Source organism: Oncorhynchus kisutch, unplaced genomic scaffold, assembly GCF_002021735.2.
Source record: "Oncorhynchus kisutch isolate 150728-3 unplaced genomic scaffold, Okis_V2 Okis03b-Okis08b_hom, whole genome shotgun sequence".
NCBI lineage: Eukaryota > Metazoa > Chordata > Actinopteri > Salmoniformes > Salmonidae > Oncorhynchus > Oncorhynchus kisutch.
This window is the reverse complement of record NW_022261980.1, coordinates 5,726,224-5,754,173: the sequence shown is the minus strand read 5'-3', so window position 1 is coordinate 5,754,173 and position 27,950 is coordinate 5,726,224. Positions and strand designations below refer to the sequence as shown.

The 27,950-nt window shown below is 48.1% G+C and overlaps 1 protein-coding gene across 1 annotated transcript; it reads right to left on the bottom strand.

Annotated features, from left to right (window-relative positions):
- On the bottom strand, nucleotides 1-27,905 carry cstf3 (cleavage stimulation factor, 3' pre-RNA, subunit 3). The gene is made up of 20 exons (XM_031812561.1): nucleotides 27,696-27,905; nucleotides 26,700-26,801; nucleotides 26,421-26,516; nucleotides 21,974-22,006; nucleotides 21,076-21,173; nucleotides 20,815-20,881; nucleotides 20,671-20,705; nucleotides 20,454-20,580; nucleotides 20,248-20,325; nucleotides 19,989-20,151; nucleotides 13,334-13,443; nucleotides 13,074-13,190; nucleotides 12,531-12,749; nucleotides 12,147-12,249; nucleotides 9,695-9,764; nucleotides 9,028-9,223; nucleotides 8,739-8,892; nucleotides 1,537-1,631; nucleotides 678-738; nucleotides 1-577 (listed from the first exon to the last, which is right to left on the bottom strand). Exons 1-20 carry the CDS (start codon nucleotides 27,720-27,722, stop codon nucleotides 378-380), a joined length of 2,151 nt encoding a protein of 716 aa, XP_031668421.1. The 5' UTR covers nucleotides 27,723-27,905; the 3' UTR covers nucleotides 1-377.
- Between the last annotated feature and the right edge of the window lie 45 nt (nucleotides 27,906-27,950).

The following is a 27,950-nucleotide window of genomic DNA, read 5'->3' as shown; positions in this document are numbered from 1 at the left end:
TTTAGTTTTGGTTCTTCTCTCCTCTTTTTATTGAAAGGAAATGTATTCTCTCAATTTGACTAGAAAAACAGGTGGATTCCATTTGTCCATCACCAGAGGTTCACAAGGCCAAACAGCTGAGTGTCAAATTAAGGGTTGAATTAAAAACTTTGTACAGTATTAGTCACCCAGCTTTAAAAAATAAAACTGTTAAAAAAACACCAACAACAAAAAAAAAAACCACAGGTGTGTTTAGAGGGACCAACGATGGTTGGATATAAAGACTCTTCCAGACAAACTGCAGACGAGTCTGTTTGCCCTAAAAGGTTTGACGTAATGGGGTTACATTCCTGTACAGAGTCCATCCCAAGTGTGCGTGTGTCTGAGTGAGTGTGTGTTCACCGGATCCTCTTCTGCTGGCGAGCGCGGTAGATGTCGTGAACGGGTGGGGCCACAGCGCCCTTGTCCTCCTCTTCATCAGAGTCTGCATTGGGTCTCTTCAGTGACTTGGTCATGGCGTGGTTCTCCATGGAACCGTTCCCTTCTCCGCCGGCATCAGGCTGCCTGCCCGTTATCAACTCTACTGCTGCATCTACAGCTGAGAGAGAGATATTCACATCAACATTAAGTGTGCTATTCAGGCAAAGGAAAATCTAAAGGAGAGCTTGGTGATATCTGACAGTTTCAAAGCTACTTACTCTCTGGTAGTGTACATCTCCTGAAGCTCTCCATCAGTTCATCCACCTGCACAAAGGGCCCCTGCAGAAACACCACAACATCAGCACAACAGCCACATGATGTCACCAACAGTGAGTGGTGGGGTGTTGGTACTGTGAAGTCACCAACAGTGAGTGGTGGGGTGTTGGTACTGTGAAGTCACCAACAGTGAGTGGTGGGGTGTTGGTACTGTGAAGTCACCAACAGTGAGTGGTGGGGTGTTGGTACTGTGAAGTCACCAACAGTCAGTGGTGGGGTGTTGGTACTGTGAAGTCACCAACAGTGAGTGGTGGGGTGTTGGTACTGTGATGTCACCAACAGTGAGTGGTGGGGTGTTGGTACTGTGATGTCACCAACAGTGAGTGGTGGGGTGTTGGTACTATGATGTCACCAACAGTGAGTGGTGGGGTGTTGGTACTGTGATGTCACCAACAGTGAGTGGTGGGGTGTTGGTACTGTGATGTCACCAACAGTGAGTGGTGGGGTGTTGGTACTGTGATGTCACCAACAGTGAGTGGTGGGGTGTTGGTACTGTGAAGTCACCAACAGTGAGTGGTGGGGTGTTGGTACTGTGAAGTCACCAACAGTGAGTGGTGGGGTGTTGGTACTGTGATGTCACCAACAGTGAGTGGTGGGGTGTTGGTACTGTGATGTCACCAACAGTGAGTGGTGGGGTGTTGGTACTGTGATGTCACCAACAGTGAGTGGTGGGGTGTTGGTACTGTGATGTCACCAACAGTGAGTGGCGGGGTGTTGGTACTGTGATGCCACCAACAGTGAGTGGCGGGGTGTTGGTACTGTGATGCCACCAACAGTGAGTTGTGGGGTGTTGGTACTGACCACGAAGCAGGTGGGTGGAGGCAGTAGCTTCATCAGGATGACTGCGGCCGGGGGGACCGGGAACACCCCTCCTGGAACAGGGTGCAGTCCTGGAGCTGTGTGGAGAGACCAGAGCATGTGAGAGGAGCTGGAGTGGAGCCCAACTTGACTGGAGTGTGGAGCGAGATTCCTAAAGGCTGGAGCGTCTTAGGTCAAATCAAATCAAATTTATTTATATAGCCCTTCGTACATCAGCTGATATCTCAAAGTGCTGTACAGAAACCCAGCCTAAAACCCCAAACAGCAAGCAATGCAGGTGTAGAAGCACGGTAAGTTAGGTTAGGTAAGTTACCTACTAGCCAGGTGTGGTAGCTGGTAGGGGTAGAGGAGGGGTTAGGTACCTACTAGAGAGGTCTGGTAGGGGTAGAGGAGGGGTAAGGTACCTACTAGACAGGTCTGGTAGGGGTAGAGGAGGGGTAAGGTACCTACTAGCCAGGTGTGGTAGGGGTAGAGGAGGGTTAAGGTACCTACTAGACAGGTCTGGTAGGGGTAGAGGAGGGGTAAGGTACCTACTGGCCAGGTCTGGTAGCTGGTAGGGGTAGAGGAGGGGTAAGGTACCTACTGGCCAGGTCTGGTAGCTGGTAGGGGTAGAGGAGGGGTAAGGTACCTACTAGACAGGTCTGGTAGCTTGTAGGGGTAGAGGAGGGGTAAGGTACCTTACTAGCCAGGTCTGGTAGCTGGTAGGGGTAGAGGAGGGGGTAAGGTACCTACTAGCCAGGTGTGGTAGCTGGTAGGGGTAGAGGAGGGGGTAAGGTACCTACTAGCCAGGTCTGGTAGCTGGTAGGGGTAGAGGAGGGGGTAAGGTACCTACTAGCCAGGTCTGGTAGATGGTAGGGGTAGAGGAGGAGGTAAGGTACCTACTAGCCAGGTGTGGTAGCTGGTAGAGGTAGAGGAGGGGTAAGGTATCTACTAGTCAGGTGTGGTAGCTGGTAGGGGTAGAGGAGGGGTAAGGTATCTACTAGTCAGGTGTGGTAGCTGGTAGGGGTAGAGGAGGGGGTAAGGTATCTACTAGCCAGTTGTGGTAGCTGGTAGGGGTATAGGAGGGGTAAGGTACCTACTAGTCAGGTCTGGTAGCTGGTAGGGGTAGAGGAGGGGTAAGGTACCTACTGGCCAGGTCTGGTAGCTGGTAGCGGTAGAGGAGGGGGTAAGGTACCTACTAGTCAGGTGTGGTAGCTGGTAGGGGTAGAGGAGGGGGTAAGGTACCTACTAGTCAGGTGTGGTAGCTGGTAGGGGTAGAGGAGGGGGTAAGGTACCTACTAGTCAGGTGTGGTAGCTGGTAGGGGTAGAGGAGGGGGTAAGGTACCTACTAGTCAGGTGTGGTAGCTGGTAGGGGTAAGGTACCTACTAGACAGGTGTGGTAGCTGGTAGGGTATAGGAAGGGGTAAGGTACCTACTAGACAGGTCTGGTACGGGTAGAGGAGGGGTAAGGTACCTACTAGACAGGTCTGGTAGGGGTAGAGGAGGGGTAAGGTACCTTACTAGCCAGGTCTGGTAGCTGGTAGGGGTAGAGGAGGGGGTAAGGTACCTACTAGTCAGGTGTGGTAGCTGGTAGGGGTAGAGGAGGGGGTAAGGTACCTACTAGTCAGGTGTGGTAGCTAGTAGGGGTAGAGGAGGGGGTAAGGTATCTACTAGCCAGTTGTGGTAGCTGGTAGGGGTATAGGAGGGGTAAGGTACCTACTAGTCAGGTCTGGTAGCTGGTAGGGGTAGAGGAGGGGTAAGGTACCTACTGGCCAGGTCTGGTAGCTGGTAGCGGTAGAGGAGGGGGTAAGGTACCTACTAGTCAGGTGTGGTAGCTGGTAGGGGTAGAGGAGGGGGTAAGGTACCTACTAGTCAGGTGTGGTAGCTGGTAGGGGTAGAGGAGGGGGTAAGGTACCTACTAGTCAGGTGTGGTAGCTGGTAGGGGTAGAGGAGGGGGTAAGGTACCTACTAGTCAGGTGTGGTAGCTGGTAGGGGTAAGGTACCTACTAGACAGGTGTGGTAGCTGGTAGGGGTATAGGAAGGGGTAAGGTACCTACTAGACAGGTCTGGTACGGGTAGAGGAGGGGTAAGGTACCTACTAGACAGGTCTGGTAGGGGTAGAGGAGGGGTAAGGTACCTTACTAGCCAGGTCTGGTAGCTGGTAGGGGTAGAGGAGGGGGTAAGGTACCTACTAGTCAGGTGTGGTAGCTGGTAGGGGTAGAGGAGGGGGTAAGGTACCTACTAGTCAGGTGTGGTAGCTGGTAGGGGTATAGGAAGGGGTAAGGTACCTACCAGACAGGTCTGGTAGGGGTAGAGGAGGGGTAAGGTACCTACTAGACAGGTCTGGTAGGGGTAGAGGAGGGGTAAGGTACCTTACTAGCCAGGTCTGGTAGCTGGTAGGGGTAGAGGAGGGGGTAAGGTACCTACTAGCCAGGGCTGGTAGGGGTAGAGGAGGGGGTAAGGTACCTACTAGCCAGGTGTGGTAGCTGGTAGAGGAGGGGGTAAGGTACCTACTAGTCAGGTGTGGTAGCTGGTAGGGGTAGAGGAGGGGGTAAGGTACCTACTAGTCAGGTGTGGTAGCTAGTAGGGGTAGAGGAGGGGGTAAGGTACCTACTAGCCAGGTGTGGTAGCTGGTAGGGGTAGAGGAGGGGGTAAGGTACCTACTAGTCAGGTGTGGTAGCTGGTAGGGGTAGAGGAGGGGGTAAGGTACCTACTAGCCAGGTGTGGTAGCTGGTAGGGGTAGAGGAGGGGGTAAGGTACCTACTAGTCAGGTGTGGTAGCTGGTAGGGGTAGAGGAGGGGGTAAGGTACCTACTAGTCAGGTGTGGTAGCTGGTACGGGTAGAGGAGGGGTAAGGTACATACTAGACAGGTCTGGTAGCTGGTAGGGGTAGAGGAGGGGTATGGTACCTACTAGACAGGTGTTGTAGCTGGTAGAGGTAGAGGAAGGGGTAAGGTACCTACTAGACAGGTCTGGTAGCTGGTAGGGGTAGAGGAGGGGTATGGTACCTACTAGACAGGTGTGGTAGCTGGTAGGGGTAGAGGAAGGGTAAGGTACCTACTAGACAGGTCTGGTACGGGTAGAGGAGGGGTAAGGTACCTACTAGACAGGTCTGGTAGGGGTAGAGGAGGGGTAAGGTACCTTACTAGCCAGGTGTGGTAGCTGGTAGGGGTAGAGGAGGGGGTAAGGTACCTACTAGCCAGGTGTGGTAGCTGGTAGGGGTAGAGGAGGGGGTAAGGTACCTACTAGCCAGGTGTTTGAGTTTATTTTTATTTTTACAGGGACAGTGCACATTAATCAACATTTCAGTAAAAGTGCCGGTTTTAGCCAACCGGCTAATTTTCAACCGCAGTCCCTGGGCAGGTTATTAAAAACAATTACAATATAGACAATAGCAACATAGAACAAGCAAGACATAGCATACAGACAGAGCAACATAGGACAAGCAAGACGTAGCATACAGACAGAGCAGCATAAAACAAAAAGCAGTGTGGTAGCTGGTAGGGGTAGAGGAGGGGGTAAGGTACCTACTAGACAGGTCTGGTAGCTGGTAGGGGTAGAGGAGGGGTAAGGTACCTACTAGACAGGTCTGGTAGCTGGTAGGGGTAGAGGAGGGGGTAAGGTACCTACTAGACAGGTCTGGTAGCTGGTAGGGGTAGAGGAGGGGGTAAGGTACCTACTAGTCAGGTGTGGTAGCTGGTAGGGGTAGAGGAGGGGGTAAGGTACCTACTAGTCAGGTGTGGTAGCTGGTAGGGGTAAGGTACCTACTAGACAGGTGTGGTAGCTGGTAGGGGTATAGGAAGGGGTAAGGTACCTACTAGACAGGTCTGGTACGGGTAGAGGAGGGGTAAGGTACCTACTAGACAGGTCTGGTAGGGGTAGAGGAGGGGTAAGGTACCTTACTAGCCAGGTCTGGTAGCTGGTAGGGGTAGAGGAGGGGGTAAGGTACCTACTAGCCAGGGCTGGTAGGGGTAGAGGAGGGGGTAAGGTACCTACTAGGCAGGGCTGGTAGGGGTAGAGGAGGGGGTAAGGTACCTACTAGCCAGGTGTGGTAGCTGGTAGAGGAGGGGGTAAGGTACCTACTAGTCAGGTGTGGTAGCTGGTAGGGGTAGAGGAGGGGGTAAGGTACCTACTAGTCAGATGTGGTAGCTAGTAGGGGTAGAGGAGGGGGTAAGGTACCTACTAGCCAGGTGTGGTAGCTGGTAGGGGTAGAGGAGGGGGTAAGGTACCTACTAGTCAGGTGTGGTAGCTGGTAGGGGTAGAGGAGGGGGTAAGGTACCTACTAGCCAGGTGTGGTAGCTGGTAGGGGTAGAGGAGGGGGTAAGGTACCTACTAGTCAGGTGTGGTAGCTGGTAGGGGTAGAGGAGGGGGTAAGGTACCTACTAGTCAGGTGTGGTAGCTGGTACGGGTAGAGGAGGGGTAAGGTACATACTAGACAGGTCTGGTAGCTGGTAGGGGTAGAGGAGGGGTATGGTACCTACTAGACAGGTGTTGTAGCTGGTAGAGGTAGAGGAAGGGGTAAGGTACCTACTAGACAGGTCTGGTAGCTGGTAGGGGTAGAGGAGGGGTATGGTACCTACTAGACAGGTGTGGTAGCTGGTAGGGGTAGAGGAAGGGTAAGGTACCTACTAGACAGGTCTGGTACGGGTAGAGGAGGGGTAAGGTACCTACTAGACAGGTCTGGTAGGGGTAGAGGAGGGGTAAGGTACCTTACTAGCCAGGTGTGGTAGCTGGTAGGGGTAGAGGAGGGGGTAAGGTACCTACTAGCCAGGTGTGGTAGCTGGTAGGGGTAGAGGAGGGGGTAAGGTACCTACTAGCCAGGTGTTTGAGTTTATTTTTATTTTTACAGGGACAGTGCACATTAATCAACATTTCAGTAAAAGTGCCGGTTTTAGCCAACCGGCTAATTTTCAACCGCAGTCCCTGGGCAGGTTATTAAAAACAATTACAATATAGACAATAGCAACATAGAACAAGCAAGACATAGCATACAGACAGAGCAACATAGGACAAGCAAGACGTAGCATACAGACAGAGCAGCATAAAACAAAAAGCAGTGTGGTAGCTGGTAGGGGTAGAGGAGGGGGTAAGGTACCTACTAGACAGGTCTGGTAGCTGGTAGGGGTAGAGGAGGGGGTAAGGTACCTACTAGACAGGTCTGGTAGCTGGTAGGGGTAGAGGAGGGGGTAAGGTACCTACTAGACAGGTCTGGTAGCTGGTAGGGGTAGAGGAGGGGGTAAGGTACCTACTAGTCAGGTGTGGTAGCTGGTAGGGGTAGAGGAGGGGGTAAGGTACCTACTAGTCAGGTGTGGTAGCTGGTAGGGGTAAGGTACCTACTAGACAGGTGTGGTAGCTGGTAGGGGTATAGGAAGGGGTAAGGTACCTACTAGACAGGTCTGGTACGGGTAGAGGAGGGGTAAGGTACCTACTAGACAGGTCTGGTAGGGGTAGAGGAGGGGTAAGGTACCTTACTAGCCAGGTCTGGTAGCTGGTAGGGGTAGAGGAGGGGGTAAGGTACCTACTAGCCAGGGCTGGTAGGGGTAGAGGAGGGGGTAAGGTACCTACTAGGCAGGGCTGGTAGGGGTAGAGGAGGGGGTAAGGTACCTACTAGCCAGGTGTGGTAGCTGGTAGAGGAGGGGGTAAGGTACCTACTAGTCAGGTGTGGTAGCTGGTAGGGGTAGAGGAGGGGGTAAGGTACCTACTAGTCAGGTGTGGTAGCTAGTAGGGGTAGAGGAGGGGGTAAGGTACCTACTAGCCAGGTGTGGTAGGTGGTAGGGGTAGAGGAGGGGGTAAGGTACCTACTAGTCAGGTGTGGTAGCTGGTAGGGGTAGAGGAGGGGGTAAGGTACCTACTAGCCAGGTGTGGTAGCTGGTAGGGGTAGAGGAGGGGGTAAGGTACCTACTAGTCAGGTGTGGTAGCTGGTAGGGGTAGAGGAGGGGGTAAGGTACCTACTAGTCAGGTGTGGTAGCTGGTACGGGTAGAGGAGGGGTAAGGTACATACTAGACAGGTCTGGTAGCTGGTAGGGGTAGAGGAGGGGTATGGTACCTACTAGACAGGTGTTGTAGCTGGTAGAGGTAGAGGAAGGGGTAAGGTACCTACTAGACAGGTCTGGTTGCTGGTAGGGGTAGAGGAGGGGTATGGTACCTACTAGACAGGTGTGGTAGCTGGTAGGGGTAGAGGAAGGGTAAGGTACCTACTAGACAGGTCTGGTACGGGTAGAGGAGGGGTAAGGTACCTACTAGACAGGTCTGGTAGGGGTAGAGGAGGGGTAAGGTACCTTACTAGCCAGGTGTGGTAGCTGGTAGGGGTAGAGGAGGGGGTAAGGTACCTACTAGCCAGGTGTGGTAGCTGGTAGGGGTAGAGGAGGGGGTAAGGTACCTACTAGCCAGGTGTTTGAGTTTATTTTTATTTTTACAGGGACAGTGCACATTAATCAACATTTCAGTAAAAGTGCCGGTTTTAGCCAACCGGCTAATTTTCAACCGCAGTCCCTGGGCAGGTTATTAAAAACAATTACAATATAGACAATAGCAACATAGAACAAGCAAGACATAGCATACAGACAGAGCAACATAGGACAAGCAAGACGTAGCATACAGACAGAGCAGCATAAAACAAAAAGCAGTGTGGTAGCTGGTAGGGGTAGAGGAGGGGGTAAGGTACCTACTAGACAGGTCTGGTAGCTGGTAGGGGTAGAGGAGGGGTAAGGTACCTACTAGACAGGTCTGGTAGCTGGTAGGGGTAGAGGAGGGGGTAAGGTACCTACTAGACAGGTCTGGTAGCTGGTAGGGGTAGAGGAGGGGTAAGGTACCTACTAGACAGGTCTGGTAGCTGGTAGGGGTAGAGGAGGGGTAAGGTACCTACTAGACAGGTCTGGTAGCTGGTAGGGGTAGAGGAGGGGTATGGTACCTACTAGACAGGTGTTGTAGCTGGTAGAGGTAGAGGAGGGGTAAGGTACCTACTAGACAGGTGTTGTAGCTGGTAGAGGTAGAGGGTAAGGTACCTACTAGACAGGTGTTGTAGCTGGTAGAGGTAGAGGAGGGGTAAGGTACCTACTAGACAGGTGTTGTAGCTGGTAGAGGTAGAGGAGGGGTAAGGTACCTACTAGCCAGGTGTGGTAGCTGGTAGGGGTAGAGGAGGGGGTAAGGTACCTACTAGACAGGTGTTGTAGCTGGTAGAGGTAGAGGAGGGGGTAAGGTACGTACGGGCCAAGTGTCGTGGTTGGTAGGGGATCATCTGGCTGGTGTCAGGTTTGGGGTACTCTGGTTTGCGGTCGGCCTCGTCCTTTTGCGTGGGAGCCGATGGAGTCACCACCGTCTCTGTCTGGAGCAACGCCGCCAGTTTGGCACGGGACACGTCCTGCACACACACAGGTTTAAATCATAGAATTCTAAACAGATATCCTTTACCCTCACATGATTGAAGAGTTGAACAAGAGAGAAACACACAAATGGTCCAGTTGTTTCATAGCCATAGATTACCAGTTGTACAGACCTTGTATCCGAGGGCTTTGAGCTCGCTGGCAGAACAGGGGTACAGGTCCATGAACTTGTATCTGTCCACCAGCAGGGCTGTCTCCTTGCCTTCGTACTCATCCTTGAAGGCCGTGAAACGCCTGCGCTCCACCTTCAGGATACTGGCCAGGTCCCCGATGTTACTCTCAAAGGCCAAGAAACGTGCCCAGATCTCACTGAGGGAGAGGTGTTGACAAACACACAGGTCCGTTAATAACGCAATAACAGACAGATATCATGTGGATGTTCTATAATAACAGACAGATCTAAATGTGGCTGTTCTATAATAAAACAATAACAGACAGATATCATGTGGATGTTCTATAATAAAACAACAACAGACAGATCTAATGTGGGTTTTCTATAATAACACAACAACAGACAGATCTAATGTGGGTTTTCTATAATAAAACAACAACAGACAGATCTAATGTGGGTGTTCTATAATAAAACAATAACTGACAGATATAATGTGGCTGTTCTATAATAACAGACAGATATCATGTGGATGTTCTATAATAACAGACAGATATAATGTGGCTGTTCTATAACAACACAACAACAGACAGATCTAATGTGGGTTTTCTATAATAAAACAATAACAGACAGATCTAATGTGGGTGTTGTAGGAACATAATTCCTCATACCCAGACTTCTCTGGCGACAGGCTTCCCGAGGTGAGAACACGCTCAAACAGAACTCTGGTGTTGTTGTCCTCTGGAGGGCGGTAGAGAAAGAGGTGAGGCCTTCAAACTCATGAATCTACCACTATGTTTCAGATAATGCCTCAGAAACCGTCTCCTAAATTACAGCATAACACTATCTACACTGAACAAAAATATAAAGTTAACATGTAAAGTGTTGGTCCCATGTTTCATCCCAGAAATGTTCCATACACACAAAAAGATTATTTCTCTCAAATGTTGTGCACATTTGTTTACATCTGTTAGTGAGCATTTCTTCTTTGCCAAGAAAATCCATCCACCTGACGTGTGGCATATCAAGAAGCTGATTAATATAGGATCAGACCCTTTTTTTCAAATTTAGCCTAAAATGACATAGCCAAATCTAACTGACTGTAGCTCAGGACCTGAAGCAATATCCTACAGGGATATGCGACCCTGTAGGAGGTTTTAAATAGCATGGTCATTACACGGGTGCACCTTGTGCTGGGGACAATAACAGGCCACTGTAAAATATACAGTTATGTCACACAACACAATGCCACAGGTGTTTGAAGTTGAGGGGGCATTAAATTAGCATGCTGACTGCAGGAATGTCCATCAGAGGTGTTGCCAGAGAATTTAATGTTAAGTCACCTCCAATATCTTTTTAGTGAATTTGGCAACATGTCCAATAGGCCTCACAATCACAGACCACGTGTAGGGCGTGGTGTGGGCGAGCGGTTTGCTGATGTCAACGTTGTGAACAGAGTGCCCCATGGTGGTTGTGGGGTTATGGTATGGGCAGGCATTAGCTACGGACAACGAACACAACTGCATTTTATCGATGGTAATATGAACGCACAGATATACCGTGATGAAATCCTGGGGCCCATTGTCGTGCCATTAATCCTCAGCCATCACCTCATATTTCAGCATGATAATGCACAGCCCCATGACGCAAGGATGTGTAAACAATTCCTGGAAGCTGAAAATGTCCCAGTTCTTCCATGGCCTGCATATTCACCAGACATGTCACCCATTGAGCATGTTTGGGATGTTCTGGATCGACGTGTACGACAGCGTGTTCCTGTTCCCATCAATATCCAGCAACTTGCTCAGCCATTGAAGAGGAGTGGGACAACAGTTAACCAGCCACAATCTACAGCCTGAACAATTCTATGTTTAGGAGACTTGAGGCAAATGGTGGTCACACCAGATACGGACTGGTTTTCTGATCCACGCCCCCATCTTTTGTTTTTAAGCGATCTGTGACCAACAGATGCATATCTGTATTCCCAGTCATGTAAAATCTATAGATTAGGGCCTAATTTATTTATTTCAATTGACTGATTTCCTTATATTAAAACTGTAACTCAGCTATACTCGGCCTTGTCTCAGGATGGTAAGTTGGTGGTTGAAGATATCCCTCTAGTGGTGTGGGGGCTGTGCTTTGGCAAAGTGGGTGGGGTTTTATCCTGCCTGTTTGGCCCCGTCCAGGGGTTTCATAGGATAGGGCCACAGTGTCTCCCGACCCCTCCTGTCTCAGCCTCCAGTATTTATGCTGCAGTAGTTTATGTGTCGGGGGGCTAGGGTCAGTTTGTTATATCTGGAGTACTTCTCCTGTCCTATCCGGTGTCCTGTGTGAATTTAAATATGCTACTCTAATTCTCTCTTTCTTTTTCTCTCTCTCTCAGAGGACCTAGGCCCTAGGACCATGCCTCAGGACTACCTGGCATGATGACTCCTTGCTGTCCCCAGTCCACATGGCCGTGCTGCTGCTCCAGTTTCAACTGTTCTGTCTGTGATTATTATTATTTGATCATGCTGGTCATTTATGAACATTTGAACATCTTGCCCATGTTCTGTTATAATCTCCACCCGACACAGCCAGAAGAGGACTGGCCACCCCACATAGCCTGGTTCCTCTCTAGGTTTCTTCCTAGGTTTTGGCCTTTCTAAGGAGTTTTTCCTAGCCACCGTGCTTCTACACCTGCATTGCTTGCCGTTTGGGGTTTTAGGCTGGGTTTCTGTACAGAACTTTGAGATATCAGCTGATGTAAGAAGGGCTATATAAATAAATTTGACTTGACTAAAATCTTGGATGTTGGGTTTATATTTTTGTTCAGTATATACACGTCAATGAAATAAAGAAACACACACCAGCGTCTATAGACCGCCTCTGCCTGGGTTTGATCTAGTTTGACTATATGAGTAATTGATAGAGGATGTCACTGGGTCCATGTCATAGAGAGAATAGGATCAGCATGTTGAACAAATACACTGATATTAGATCCCCTGTAGTCTTCAATACCATCGCTTAACAACTATACAATCTCAATGACTGTTGCCATGGCAGCTACCCTTGGTTGTGTTATTGTTACACAAGAGGGTGAATGGCAAGTCTCAATAAATGAATCCGTCACTTGTCACTTACCATTAAGGTGTGAGAGGTAATCGATGTATGCAAGTATATACTCTGGAATGTCTCCATATTTCTTCAAGCCCAGTTCAAATATCTTAAAGGCCACTGATTTGTCCTGTGAGGGAAGGTAACGGAAGACCAGTCAAACATTGAGACACAGAATGTTTCCCCTTATATTCTCTTTGCACTGTTGGCATGGGTGTCAGGCTAAGGCCAGAGAGACACAGGAACACAGATTAAATCATATATGCATTCATCAATTATCAGTTTTTGTCCGTCAAACGCTATTTTCAAGTCGACTGTTTTCGGTTCTCCATCATCCGTCAACCGATGACTCCGTCCCATTGCCTCAATCCCAAATGTTCAGACAATGTTCCGTAGCCTATGTATACCCACCTTACTGCAGTAGTATTCCATCAGTGCTGCAGTCACGTAGACGTGGTGACGCGTGCGCATGTCCTCCCGGGCCTTCTTAAAGATGATGCGGCCTGATTTGATGCCCTCGGCCCGCCTGCCAAACTTCATGTACTGGATGTAGACCAGCGTGGGGTCGATGTCCTCGATGGCCAGCAGACGGTTGTAGATGCTGTGGACCTTTTCATGCTTCAATCGACTCTGAAAAGAGGAGAGATGTGGGTTAGCTCATTCATCAATTAAATGCCTGTCAAACATTTCCTGGACCTCTATTCAACATTCATTTATACTGGTTCACACTCCACAACTTTACTCAACACAAGGATTGCTCCGGAATAATCCAATTAATTAATCTTAATAGGAACGAGACGAGACAAATTAATACGTCTGCAGTGAAAGATGCACTAATCATTTATGGATGACAGTCAATTATACATTTCCTTGGCAACCCTTGACATCTTCATATTATGACCTCATGTTTTGGCAAGTGTTCCGTGACAGATGATTGGTGTTTGTGCAGCTTACCTCCTCGTAGTCAGCGAATGAGAAGTACAGCAGCATGTTCTTCTTCAGTAGAGTACCGATGGCGCGCTCGTAGATGTTAGCTGCTTCGTCACTGAACACCTTAGAGTTGTTCATGTCCTGAGGAGCGGAAGAAAGGGTTCAAGTCTGGCATTTAAAAACCAAACCAACAGTAAGGTCTAAAATAACAAACGTATCTTTTAAAATGTGGAGGAAACCCTGTTCCAATTAGGACACATTGTGCCATCAGTGGCCTCTCTTACCCCCTTCTCTGCCAGTAGTTTACTGGACTGGTCCAGATACTGGGCAGCCTCATACCACACATCAGGGTGATGACCCAGCACCAACAGACACTGCTCATAGGCAAACATCACTGCAACACGGAGCACAATTACAACGTTAGGGCTGCAATGCTAGCAAAACCTCTAGGCAACACTGGATTTCTATCAACTTTTTTTTCAAGTTCACACACCACCAGGAATCACTGTTCCTCCCACCACACACACACACAACCACTAGCTACAGTGGGGGGAAAAAGTATTTAGTCAGCCACCAATTGTGCAAGTTCTCCCACTTAAAAAGATGAGAGGCCTGTAATTTTGATCATAGGTACACTTCGACTATGACAGACAAAATGAGGAGAAAAGAAATCCAGAAAATCACATTGGACTTTTTATGAATTTATTTGCAAATTATGGTGGAAAATAAGTATTTGGTCAATAACAAAAGTTTCTCAATACTTTGTTATATACCCTTTGTTGGCAATGACAGAGGTCAAATGTTTTCTGTAAGTCTTCACAAGGTTTTCACACACGGTTGCTGGTATTTTGGCCCATTCTTCCATGCAGATCTCCTCTAGAGCAGTGATGTTTTGGGGCAACACGGACTTTCAACTCCCTCCAAAGATTTTCTATGGGGTTAAGATTTGGAGACTGGCTAGGCCACTCCAGAACCTTGAAATGCTTCTTACGAAGCCACTCCTTCGTTGCCCAGGCGGTGTGTTTGGGATCATTGTCATGCTGAAAGACCCAGACACGTTTCATCTTCAATGCCCTTGCTGATGGAAGGAGGTTTTCACTCAAAATCTCACGATACATGGCCCCATTCATTCTTTCCTTTACACAGATCAGTTGTCCTGGTCCCTTTGCAGAAAAACAGCCCCAAAGCATGATGTTTCCACCCCCATGCTTCACAGTAGGTATGGTGTTCTTTGGATGCAACTCAGCATTCTTTGTCCTCCAAACACGACGAGTTGAGTTTTTACCAAAAGGTTTTGGTTTCATCTGACCATATGACATTCTCCCAATCTTCTTCTGGATCATCCAAATGCTCTCTAGCAAACTTCAGACGGGCCTGGACATGTACTGGCTTAAGCAGGGGGACATGTCTGGCACTGCAGGATTTGAGTCCCTGACGGCGTAGTGTGTTACTGATGGTAGGCTTTGTTACTTTGCTACCAGCTCTCTGCAGGTCATTCACTAGGTCCCCCTGTGTGGTTCTGGGATTTTTGCTCACCGTTCTTGTGATCATTTTGACCCCATGGGGTGAGATCTTGCATGGAGCCCCAGATCGAGGGAGATTATCAGTGGTCTTGTTTATTTTACACTTTTATTTTACTAGGCAAGTCAGTTAAGAACAAATTCTTATTTTCAATGACGGCCTAGGAACAGTGGGTTAACTGCCTGTTCAGGGGCAGAACGACAGATTTGTACCTTGTCAGCTCGGGGATTCGAACTTGCAACCTTTTCGTTACTAGTCCAACGCTCTAACCACTAGGCTACCCTTCCATTTCCTAATAATTGCCCCACAGTTGATTTCTTCAAACCAAGCTGCTTACCTATTGCAGATTCAGTCTTCCCAGCCTGGTGCAGGTCTACAATTTTGTTTCTGGTGTCCTTTGACAGCTCTTTGGACTTGGCCATAGTGGAGTTTGGAGTGTGACTGTTTGAGGTTGTGGACAGGTGTCTTTTATACTGGTAACAAGTTCAAACAGGTGCCATTAATACAGGTAACGAGTGGAGGACAGAGGAGCCTCTTGAAGAAGAAGTTACAGGTCTGAGAGAGACAGAAATCATGCTTGTTTGTAGGTGACCAAATACTTATTTTCCACCATAATTTGCAAATAAATTCATTAAAAATACTACAATATGATTTTCTGGATTTTTTTCCTTCTCAGTTTTGTCTGTCATAGTTGAAGTGTACCTATGATGAAAATGACAGGCCTCTCATCTTTTTAAGTGGGAGAACATGCACAATTGGTGGCTGACTAAATACTTTTTTGCCCCACTGTAGCTACATGAATCACTGTCCCCCCCCCCCACCACCACCACCAGCTACATGAATCACTGTTCCCCCCCACCACAACCACTAGCTACATGAATCACTGTCTCCCCCCCCCCCACCACCGCCCCCACTAGCTACATGAATCAGTGTCCCCCCCCACCACCACTAGCTATATGAATCAGTGTCCCCCCCCCACCACTAGCTACATGAATCAGTGTCCCCGCCCCACCACTAGCTACATGAATCAGTGTCCCCCCCCCCCCACCACCACCACTAGCTACATGAATCAGTGTCCCCCCCACCACTAGCTACATGAATCAGTGCCCACCCCACCACTAGCTACATAAATCACTGTTCCCCCCCACCACCACCACCACTAGCTACATGAATCACTGTTCCCCCCCCACCACCACCACTAGCTACATGAATCACTGTTCCCCCCCACCACCACCACTAGCTACATTAATCACATTCCCCTCCCCCACCACCACTAGCTACATGAATCACTGTTCCCCCCACCACAACCACTAGCTACATGAATCACTGTTCCCCCCACCACAACCACTAGCTACATGAATCACTGTTCCCCCCCACCACAACCACTAGCTACATGAATCACTGTTACCCCCCACCACAACCACTAGCTACATGAATCCCTGTTCCCCCCCACCACAACCACTAGCTACATGAATCACTGTTCCCCCCCACCACCACCACTAGCTACATGAATCAGTGTCCCCCCCACCACTAGCTACATGAATCAGTGCCCACCCCACCACTAGCTACATAAATCACTGTTCCCCCCCCACCACCACCACCACCACCACCACCACTAGCTACATTAATCACTGTTTCCCCCCCCACCACCACCACTAGCTACATGAATCACTGTTCCCCCCCACCACCACCACTAGCTACATTAATCACATTCCCCTCCCCCACCACCACTAGCTACATGAATCACTGTTCCCCCCCACCACAACCACTAGCTACATGAATCACTGTTCCCCCCACCACAACCACTAGCTACATGAATCACTGTTACCCCCCACCACAACCACTAGCTACATGAATCCCTGTTCCCCCCCACCACAACCACTAGCTACATGAATCACTGTTCCCCCCCCACCACAACCACTAGCTACATGAATCACTGTCCCGTCCCCCCCCCCCCCCCCCCACCACCACCACCACCACCACTAGCTACATGAATCAGTGTCCCCCCCACCACTAGCTACATGAATCACTGTTCCCCCCCACCACAACCACTAGCTACATGAATCACTGCCCCCCCCCCCCCCCCACCACCACCACCACCACCACCACTAGCTACATGAATCAGTGCCCCCCCCACCACTAGCTACATGAATCACTGTTCCCCCCCACCACCACCACTAGCTACATGAATCAGTGTCCCCCCCCACCACTAGCTACATGAATCAGTGCACCCCCCCCCACCACTAGCTACATGAATCACTGTTCCCCTCCCCCACCACCACTAGCTATATGAATCACTGTTCCCCTCCCCCACCACCACTAGCTATATGAATCACTGTTCCCCTCCCCCACCACCACTAGCTATATGAATCACTGTTCCCCTCCCCCACCACAACCACTAGCTACATGAATCACTGTTCCCCCCACCACCACTAGCTATATGAATCACTGTTCCCCTCCCCCACCACAACCACTAGCTACATGAATCACTGTTCCCCCCCACCACCACCACCACTAGCTACATGAATCACTGTCCCCCCCCCCCCCACCACCACCAGCTACATGAATCACTGTTCCCCCCCACCACAACCACTAGCTACATGAATCACTGTCTCCCCCCCCCCCACCACCACCACCACTAGCTACATGAATCAGTGTCCCCCCCCCCCCACCACCACTAGCTATATGAATCAGTGTCCCCCCCCACCACTAGCTACATGAATCAGTGCCCCCCCCCCCACCACTAGCTACATGAATCACTGCCCCCCCCCCCCCCCCCCCCACCACCACTAGCTACATGAATCAGTGCCCCCCCCCCACCACTAGCTACATGAATCAGTGCCCACCCCACCACTAGCTACATGAATCACTGTTCCCCCCCCACCACCACCACCACCACCACCACCACTAGCTACATGAATCACTGTTCCCCCCCACCACCACTAGCTACATGAATCACTGTTCCCCCCCACCACCACCACTAGCTACATGAATCACTGTTCCCCCCCACCACCACCACCACTAGCTACATGAATCACATTCCCCTCCCCCACCACCACTAGCTACATGAATCACTGTTCCCCCCACCACAACCACTAGCTACATGAATCACTGTTCCCCCCCACCACCACTAGCTACATGAATCACTGTTCCCCCCCACCACAACCACTAGCTACATGAATCCCTGTTCCCCCCCACCACAACCACTAGCTACATGAATCCCTGTTCCCCCCCACCACAACCACTAGCTACATGAATCACTGTTCCCCCCCACCACAACCACTAGCTATATGAATCACTGTTCCCCTCCCCCACCACAACCACTAGCTACATGAATCACTGTTCCCCCCCCACCACCACCACCACTAGCTACATGAATCACTGTCCCCCCCCCACCACCACCAGCTACATGAATCACTGTCTCCCCCCCCCACCACCACCACCACTAGCTACATGAATCAGTGTCCCCCCCCACCACCACTAGCTATATGAATCAGTGTCCCCCCCCACCACTAGCTACATGAATCAGTGCCCCCCCCACCACTAGCTACATGAATCACTGCCCCCCCCCCCCACCACCACTAGCTACATGAATCAGTGCCCCCCCCCCACCACTAGCTACATGAATCAGTGCCCACCCCACCACTAGCTACATGAATCACTGTTCCCCCCCCACCACCACCACTAGCTACATGAATCACTGTTCCCCCCCACCACCACTAGCTACATGAATCACTGTTCCCCCCCACCACTAGCTACATGAATCACTGTTCCCCCCCACCACCACCACCACCACCACTAGCTACATGAATCACATTCCCCTCCCCCACCACCACTAGCTACATGAATCACTGTTCCCCCCACCACCACTAGCTACATGAATCACTGTTCCCCCCACCACAACCACTAGCTACATGAATCACTGTTCCCCCCCACCACCACTAGCTACATGAATCACTGTTCCCCCCCACCACAACCACTAGCTACATGAATCCCTGTTCCCCCCCACCACAACCACTAGCTACATGAATCCCTGTTCCCCCCCACCACAACCACTAGCTACATGAATCACTGTTCCCCCCCACCACAACCACTAGCTACATGAATCACTGTCCCCCCCCCCCCACCACCACTAGCTACATGAATCAGTGTGTCCCCCCACCACCACTAGCTACATGAATCAGTGTGTCCCCCCACCACCACTAGCTACATGAATCAGTGCCCCCCCCACCACTAGCTACATGAATCACTGTTCCCCCCCCCCCCACCACCACCACCACTAGCTACATGAATCAGTGTCCCCCCCCACCACTAGCTACATGAATCAGTGCCCCCCCCCCCACCACTAGCTACATGAATCACTGTTCCCCTCCCCCCCCACCACTAGCTACATGAATCACTGTTCCCCCCCCACCACCACCACTAGCTATATGAATCACTGTTCCCCTCCCCCACCACCACTAGCTATATGAATCACTGTTCCCCTCCCCCACCACCACTAGCTATATGAATCACTGTTCCCCTCCCCCACCACCACTAGCTATATGAATCACTGTTCCCCTCCCCCCCACCACTAGCTACATGAATCACTGTTCCCCCCCACCACCACCACAACCACTAGCTACATGAATCACTGTTCCCCTCCCCCACCACCACTAGCTATATGAATCACTGTTCCCCTCCCCCACCACCACTAGCTATATGAATCACTGTTCCCCTCCCCCACTAGCTATATGAATCACTGTTCCCCCCACCACCACTAGCTATATGAATCACTGTTCCCCTCCCCCACCACAACCACTAGCTACATGAATCACTGTTCCCCCCCACCACCACCACCACTAGCTACATTAATCACTGTCCCCCCCCCACCACCAGCTATATGAATCACTGTTCCCCCCCACCACCACCAGCTATATGAATCACTGTCCCCCCCCCCCCCCACCACCACTAGCTATATGAATCACTGCCCCCCCCCCACCACCACTAGCTATATGAATCACTGTTCCCCCCCCACCACCACCACTAGCTACATGAATCAGTGTCCCCCCCCACCACTAGCTACATGAATCAGTGCCCCCCCACCACTAGCTACATGAATCACTGTTCCCCCCCACCACCACCACCACTAGCTACATGAATCACTGTTCCCCCCCCACCACCACCACTAGCTACATGAATCACGTTCCCCTCCCCCACTAGCTACATTAATCACTGTCCCCCCACCACCACTAGCTATATGAATCACTGTTCCCCCCCCCCCACCACTAGCTATATGAATCACTGTCCCCCCCCCACCACCACCACTAGCTATATGAATCACTGTTCCCCCCCACCACCACCACCACCACTAGCTATATGAATCACTGTTCCCCCCACCACCACTAGCTATATGAATCACTGTTCTCCCCACCACACCTCTCTTAGTGATGAGTGTCTGGTCCTCTGTGCGGAGCGGGTTGCTCTTCTCCCATTGGATGTACTTCTTCCACATCTCCACCTGCACCGCCTCCTGGGGGGAGTTCTGTGGGGGCACCGAGGGGGCGTTCCTATCCAGACCCTTCATCACAGTCTCATATTCCTGGAGAGACGGTTTAACATCAGCTCACAATCATTAAATCATCTACCAGACAGTATGAATCCGTTTACCCCATCAGTGTGTTTGTGAGTACCTTACCTTGGCCACTCTCCTAGCGTTCATGTAGTCTCTGCTGCGGTCCTCAATCATCTTCTTGGCCAGATGTACGTTGATGCCCTGTTTGTACACCATGCTACTTAGCACCACTGACAGATGAGACCAATGACACACGAAAACAATGTTCTGCCACCCCTCATGTGGTTCCTTATTCAGCCCTCCATAGGGTCATAGGTCATTGGTCTTACCTCCTCATACTTGCTGTAGTCTCTCCAGAGCTGCTCGATGTTGATCATGGGGTTCACACAGCCCCTCTGGTAGACCCTGCGCACCGCCGTGATTCGCTGGTTTTCAGCGTATGAACCAACCGCCTCACTGGAAGGACACAAGGCCTGGGAATTAGGGACTTCAAGTACTTTTTAATGAAGGAAAACAACAAAGTGTTGTGTTAAGAGCAGTACTTACACTCCTTTGAGGAAGTTGATGTAGTCCACCCATATCTGAGGGGAGAGCAGAACAATTAGAAATCATGGCTTGGAAACCCATTTCAGATCGCACATTTTCAACCAACTTGTTTTAACATTTAATTGCCAATATGCTTTGATTTACCTGGTAGGACATGATCTCCATGCCGATTTTATCCAGCGCAAAGTCATACGCCTGCGCCATCTTCTCTCTGGTGATGGTCAAGCAGGGCTGGGTTAGGACTTGTGTTACATCACAATATCAAGATATGCACTGGGAACATTTGTCAAAATAGGGTGTTGTGTTATCACTGTGAAATGCATTGCTGAATGGTTAAGATTGTGTGTGAGCACACGAAGAGCCCGTCCTCCTCCAATTCCTTTCCTGGGTAACAGGTGAACCTACTTGTAGCTGGGTAGCTTTCCTTTCGTCTCACGGACATAGGAGAGGTAGCATTTCCACAGGTCGATGTGCAGCACTTTCATCAGACATCTCTGAAACAACTACAGCAGGAGGGAAGGGCCTCGTTTCAGTTTCACGTATTCAAAAACATATGTCTACTGAAAATTAACGCTTCAGACAACAGTGTGCACTCAATCATTCCCCACTGTCATACTGAGAAATAGATACGCTGGGTGATTTGTAGTGTGTGTGTCCTTGTATAAAAGGGGAAGTAGGGGATTCCCTCTAGGGAGGGCTGCCTAATAGAAAGTGACCTAAAGCCTACCCTGGCAGGAGAACCAGCGGAACAGAGCTCACTGACAGACAGCAGCCACACTGTACCACAGCTGGAGAAATAAACAGCAGTGTACACGAGGGCTTTGCAACACGCTGCTGCTATAAAAGACGGAACCCACCTTGGTGAAAATGAGAGAGAACTACTTTTCCTTTCAGTTTCAGGGGATGGTTAATAGACAGCACCAACACAGTAAAAACATCTGCACCAGACAGAAAGGTTTGAGCTGATAAGTGTGTAGTGTTGCCTGTGGGTTATCAATACATGTTCTGTGACTTTAACAAGTGGCAATAAACAATGCTTTTCCACTCCTGTGAACTGTAGATTTACTGTTGTACTGCAGTAAAGAATGCTGCTATATTTTATGGGTTAGGCTTGATCCTTGATATATTAGAGGTTACTTAAATGGCTTCTTCAGTTGTTAAGGGCAACACTGGATGAGTCAGAACCATGTTGGTTTCCATCCAGTGACAGGGAGGTGGAATCTCCCTTAGAATCAACCAACCATGGCAGTCTCAGTCCCCTGTAAGGCCAATGGGAGGGGACTTTGGTATGATTGGCACTCACCTTTTCTACCTTGTCATAGTTTTTTGCCTTGATCTGTGGACAGAGTGTAAAGAAGTGTTAATTCAACAGGCAGGTGTTTCAATTGTGTATATGGACAAACAGGCATGCATGCAAACTCCCTCTGACACACACATACAATCCCTTTCAGATCAACAAAGTGAATTTCACACAAGAAAGACCATTTCAAGATCAATTTTGTAAGATATGGGGTTTATTCTCATTGTACATCATGGACCATAGACGAGTCACATGATCAAGCGGTTGTAAGAAAAATGGGTTTTGATGTCTAGACATTGTTCCATGGGGTAAAGAACACATTTTCCCATTTGTGAATACCCAACCTTCCCAATAAACTGTAGACTTAGACATATAAGCTCTTTAAAAACTTTAAAACAGACATTTTCATCAGCATTTAAAAAACAATCATATATTAGCCCCTTCACTACACTGGAAAAGACCACGCTCGTGCCAATCACTAAACATGTTACTGACAGTCAGCCTGGCCAGACATCAAGGTGACTCATTGGCTGACAGTGGCAGGAAAGAGTCTCCACACTGGCAGGCAGCTGATGTTGGGTGGGAGAGGGAGTCCTCAATCAGTTCTGTCCCTACTGCAAGCCCTGTGGACTTCCAACTCTCCCTCTACCAAGGCCTGCCAGCATAGACCAGTGTCAAATAAGCATAATGAGAAACAATCTTTACTGGAGCTACTGGTTGGCCTGGCCCTGACAAAAGGCCTGTGACAGGCACAGGACTCCCAATGCAGCAGCCTAGCTGCTGGCCTGTACTGTAGGCCTTTTGCTGTTGCAATTGCAAGGCTAGTAGCTCCTAAAACTTTGACGACAAAACACACAGTAACAAGAAACATTCAGGTGTTTGAATGTGAGAATACATTTGAACTTGGAATGAATCCTGCCTCAATAATTCTCCATCTGCTTCTTTCCCTCATCGATTCTAAGAGCAATACAGCGTAATGTCACTAAGCCCACAGGTTGGCTTTCAGCTTGTTGTGCAAGCCACTTAACACAATCATTTATTAGAGGGGCTCTCAAATAATCTGTCAACGTTAAATCTTGCCTAGGCCTCGAAGTGTATGGCTTGAATAGAAGTACTTTTTCAGGAATAACAATACGCAGCGCAAGAAAATAACTAATTCAATATGTATACATCTAGAAGTGGGAAGTATCATTGCAAGATTACGATTAACAATTTCACATTTGTTCAAAAATTCAGATCCTAAAGAGAACTAGGCCTGTCTCAAATGTAGCCTATGGAAGTGTTAGACATGAAAAATAACACTAGTTTTACACAGACAACATGAAACAAGATTGGTAAACAATGATTTATTGAAGTAAATCACTAGATAAATCAACATAAAAATACACAGAAGACGTAACTCCAGCCGTGACAGCTGCAGGCATAGAGAAGTACATCCCGTGACATGAGTGACATAGCTTTAGGTAGGCCACATAGATAACATCTCACCTCGAGGGCAGACACGCACACCCACACAATCTGTAGTCAGCAAACATTGTCATTGTATGAATCCACAGCAGCCCATGGCTTTAGCATTCACTAACAATAGTTTTAGCATCTCACTCAGTTATCCTAGCTACAACATGAGAACCAGACCCAGAAGACACTACAAGAGAGACACAAGTCTTCTAAAGCACTTTGTTCTATTTCGGTGCAGCCAAACCAGTCGAGTGGGGAATTAAATATTAATCAATCCATCCAATTGTCTAAAATTGTTTAACTCTCAACCAAATAAAATACATTCTATTAGTAATACGGGCTTTTATCAGGAAGTCACAACAATCCAGGCTTAAAAACCCAAGCCCATCAACACAGAAATACTTCACTATGCAAATGTTTAACACGTCCATATAACTAGCTTCCACAACATTCAAACCTTCTCCAGTTCTTCATGCTACCATCATTTCTCTATCAACTAAGCATTCACATTACAAGCACAACATCACTAGGCCTACCACCTAACTCGCACTCAGCAGCCAAAAAATAAAAAATAAAACATTAACTAGGAAGGTAACAGGCACAATTTCTATGTGGGATAATCAAGAGCACCAGGCCTAATGCATTCTTTAAAATGGGATTAGGTATGGGAATGTTTATGGGGAAAGGAGGTGGTTGTGAACTGGACTGCAGTAACCATCAACACCATAAAGAAAAAGATGCAATAAGTCACAGTAGAGAATTCTGGTCATTTGTTTTATTAAACAGTATGCAATTTAAAAATCACTTTCAACAAACCGCAGGGTACAGTCAAATTGAGTACAACGCAACTTATGCATTTCCTTATTCTTGTGCATGCACAGATCAACCACTTGAGTTCACCAAGGGGAGTGAAACTGTATTGAAACGAAGACAAAAACCACAAAGCAAGTGCGAAATGTGCCACAAAAGGTCAAATGTGACTCAGAACCAAGACAATGGTCCCTTAAGCTGTACCTGAACGTTGGTGTCCTGCAATGTGTGAATTCACAAGTAAAACACCTGAATTTCCAATACTGGATTGTTTCTGTATAACTCACAAGCACACGTTATTTTCTTGAAAGGTTAGTGAAGAGGTCAGACATTCAAACGTATGATTTGTTTTCTACACATCAGATCAAACTAGAATATTGACGTAACCTTTTTCTATACTGCAGTAACAACTACCATATTATTTGACAGGTTGCGGTTAAGCTCAAAAATGTGGTAATTTTTTCCCAAGTTGCTCATGTTGAGGCAAATGAAACTGGGATAAAAAGACTGCGGCAAGTTCGATTTGACTGCAGTCTAGAAATAAATCAAAGGCTACCCAAACTGGAAGGGGGGAAAAAAAACAATTGAATTGTTTTAACGCAAATGACCAACTTTTAACTATGGTACATGGCTATAAACAAATGAAGTCAACAGGTGGTTGAACTTATACAGAATGACCTACAGGCTGTGCTAAACGGTGTTGAATGAGGCCATTCTAACAAGGGTAGCCGTGTATAGAATGGGAGAGCTTCTAGACTTAAAAACAATGTGCCCAACTCCTCACGGATGTGCACGGTGCAAATACCCCAGGGTCTAGACTGATTGTATTGTGACTGGAATACACCAACAAATAAGGTGACGTCTGAACATTAGAGACTATTAGGCAATCTGGTATCAATTAACCCTTAGACAAGGGGTGTCCAAACCCAATCTTGTAGGGCAGCAGTATGTGCAGGCTTTTCCCCTCTAGTCCAGAACCAACACACACGGGTCACATTCTGAAGGCACAATTAACAGTAAAATAAAATACTCTACCAAGATTCAACATGGAATCAGGTGTATTTGCACTGGGCTGGAACAAAAGCCTGCATACTGCCGGACCAAGATGGGACACCATGTACTATAGTCAATTCCTGTAGATGTGAAAGGAAGCTGTGGGTGTAAGAAGGGGGCTCCGTGAAGCATTACCTGTTCATATACTCCCACTCAATCCCTTCAGACCTACAAGTAGTAAGGCATGATTTTAAACTGGGCACATGAGTTGGTCTCCTCCCCAGACTTCTGTTCACCTGCTGTAGACAGCCCAGGGCCCAGATGACTAGTTCGGATCAGAGCTGCGTGTAGTGGGCATCAATTAATGAGGCTTGGTCAGTCATGCTTTTAACTCACACATACTTACCCACTTTATTCCCCTAAATAAGTGGATTACAAGCATCCATTTGTATGTCTAAAACTAATGGCATACTCATGAAATGATGGAGCTTATCTTATGTAGGGATGGGGTTTAAGGCTCATCTAAGATGTAGGCAATATGGTGTGATAAGGGCCAGGGGCAGGAATGGGAGCAGGTACCATCCACAAAAACCCAATGTCATTTTGTAATGTGGGTGACCTACCATTTTAAAAGACATATTGGAGTAATGTGGATTCTTTGCTGGGTCAAAACCAGGGTGAACATCCGCCTACATAAACAGGGACCTACAATAATAATACAGCTTCCGTAGTAAACATAGGTCGCTTGTTGGGGGTAAGGTAGCATAACTGTGCTGGAAAAAAAATGTTAAGTTGAACACATTCACTCATACGGTTTATGATCAAAAACAAAAATGACCTCAAAGAAATGACACAGGAGGCAATAAATAGACACGACAAGTGAATAAAAGGCTAAAGCACTCCAATACCATTAAAAAGTTTTAATGCTGTTGCAGATCAAACATGCAACAAATGCACTTAACCCCATTTAAAGACGTAGAAAATAGTTGTTTTTTCTACTGAGGAACATACAGTGTGCGTCCTGAAAAATAAATGGTTAAGATAGTAACCTAAACCTCTCGTACTTAAAAAAAATACCATTGAGATGAAGTGGACCTATTTGTTGTGTGAAAGTCACATTGTTGATCCTGTTAGGATATGCACTCCCATGCACACATGTAGTTGTGAGAAATTGATAAAAAATATTAACCTCCGCTTCAATGAATAGTTTCCAGAATCTGCCCGAGCTTGGGAACTGGGCCACAAGTCGTTCATACGTCTTCCTTGCTTTGTCTATTGGTTGGTTCTAAAAGGGTAGAATGCATTTATATGTACACTTGTTGACAAACAAGTTGAAACAGTCCTATATGACACATTTGCAATTTTTCTGTTAGATCCCCACCCACCACCCTCTTGAGCCCCACCCTCTCCCTCCCTTGACCCAATCGATTACCCCAGGTAAGAGGAATGCAACCCTGAGTCACTAAACCTGTGCTTCTCGAATCAGAATGCTCCATGCGTCAAGGTCATATGGGTTTTCTTCCAACTTCTTCTCTGCTTTCTTAACCTTCTCCGGGATATACTCAGCTGCCTGCAAGACATGAAAAGATGATTGGGGTTACAGACATGCATACACTGCAACAAGAGGTGGCTTTGGAAAACAAATCAATCAGGGTGCCAATATTAAAGACAATTTGAAGAGTACATTTTAGAATATCTCGTTTATAATTGACCCACTACACTTGTTTCCAGTTTGGACTACTTTATTTAGCCACATAAGAAACCGAGTAGGACAACGGCAGATACGAGGAAATGCTTGCTTGTTTACATGGTTAGCTAGTTGGCTACTAAGGTAGTTCGCTAATCATGTAAACATGTTACACTATTGCACAACTTTTAACACCGCACCGTTAACTCCATAAACTAGCTTTCAACTGTTTAAATGCAATACAACGTGCACCCATTGCTGCATACGCTTGGGCTAGTTAGCTAGCGTAACAAAAAAGCGCGGCCTAAATGTAATGTTACCTAGGTAGCTAACTTCAGCTTGCAACGAAATGAACTAGTGTTTATTCTCAGCAACAGGCCAAAAGCTAACTAGCACACGCTAACTAGTGTTAGCATGACGTTCAGACCATATCAGGTCGTGTTACCTGTACAAGCTAGCTAACGTTAGTTGGTCGACTGACATTAACTTCTGACCAAAATCATTGGCAGGTTACCTAGCTAGCACGTAATTAGCTTAGCCGCAGATCTCTCAAACAATGCAACGTAATTACGTAGTTAACTAAATATTTTCCCTAAAATATTGTCAATAGTGTGTGGTAGCTATGTAGAAAGCGCTTCAAATCCATAAATTCTATATTAAACGGTATCTATGGTGTAGGCCTAGCTAGCTAACGTAAGTGAACCACCATGCAACACGAGTGAAAATGTAACGTAGCTAACTAGCAACCGTTCGCTACAAACAACTGAAATGCTCTACCTGGTCGGCGGTTGCTTCCGTGGACATTACTGGTTACCTTTAGTTTACCTATATTACAAATTTCAACAGTATTTAAACATAGAAATATTGAATTAAAAACAGCTATATCGCATGACTGCACGACGACTCCAGTAGCTATGAACACAGTCTGCCCACTGCTGTGACTGGCCGTTTTCTCAAAATGGCGTGGCTGAATGCTCACTTCCTTATGTTCTGGAGGATGTAGCCCCTACAGACAAAAAAAAATCACATTTG

What these genes read in the sequence shown, in the direction of transcription:
- cstf3 (XM_031812561.1), bottom strand. Translation starts at nt 27,722, where the DNA reads ATGTCCACGGAAGCAACCGCCGACCAG. An exon ending in ACTATGACAAGGTAGAAAAG is followed by an intron (nt 21,174 to 21,973) that starts GTGAGTGCCAAT and finishes CTCCTGCTGTAG; the next exon opens with TTGTTTCAGAGATGTCTGAT. An exon ending in GGAAAGCTACCCAGCTACAA is followed by an intron (nt 20,882 to 21,075) that starts GTAGGTTCACCT and finishes GACCATCACCAG; the next exon opens with AGAGAAGATGGCGCAGGCGT.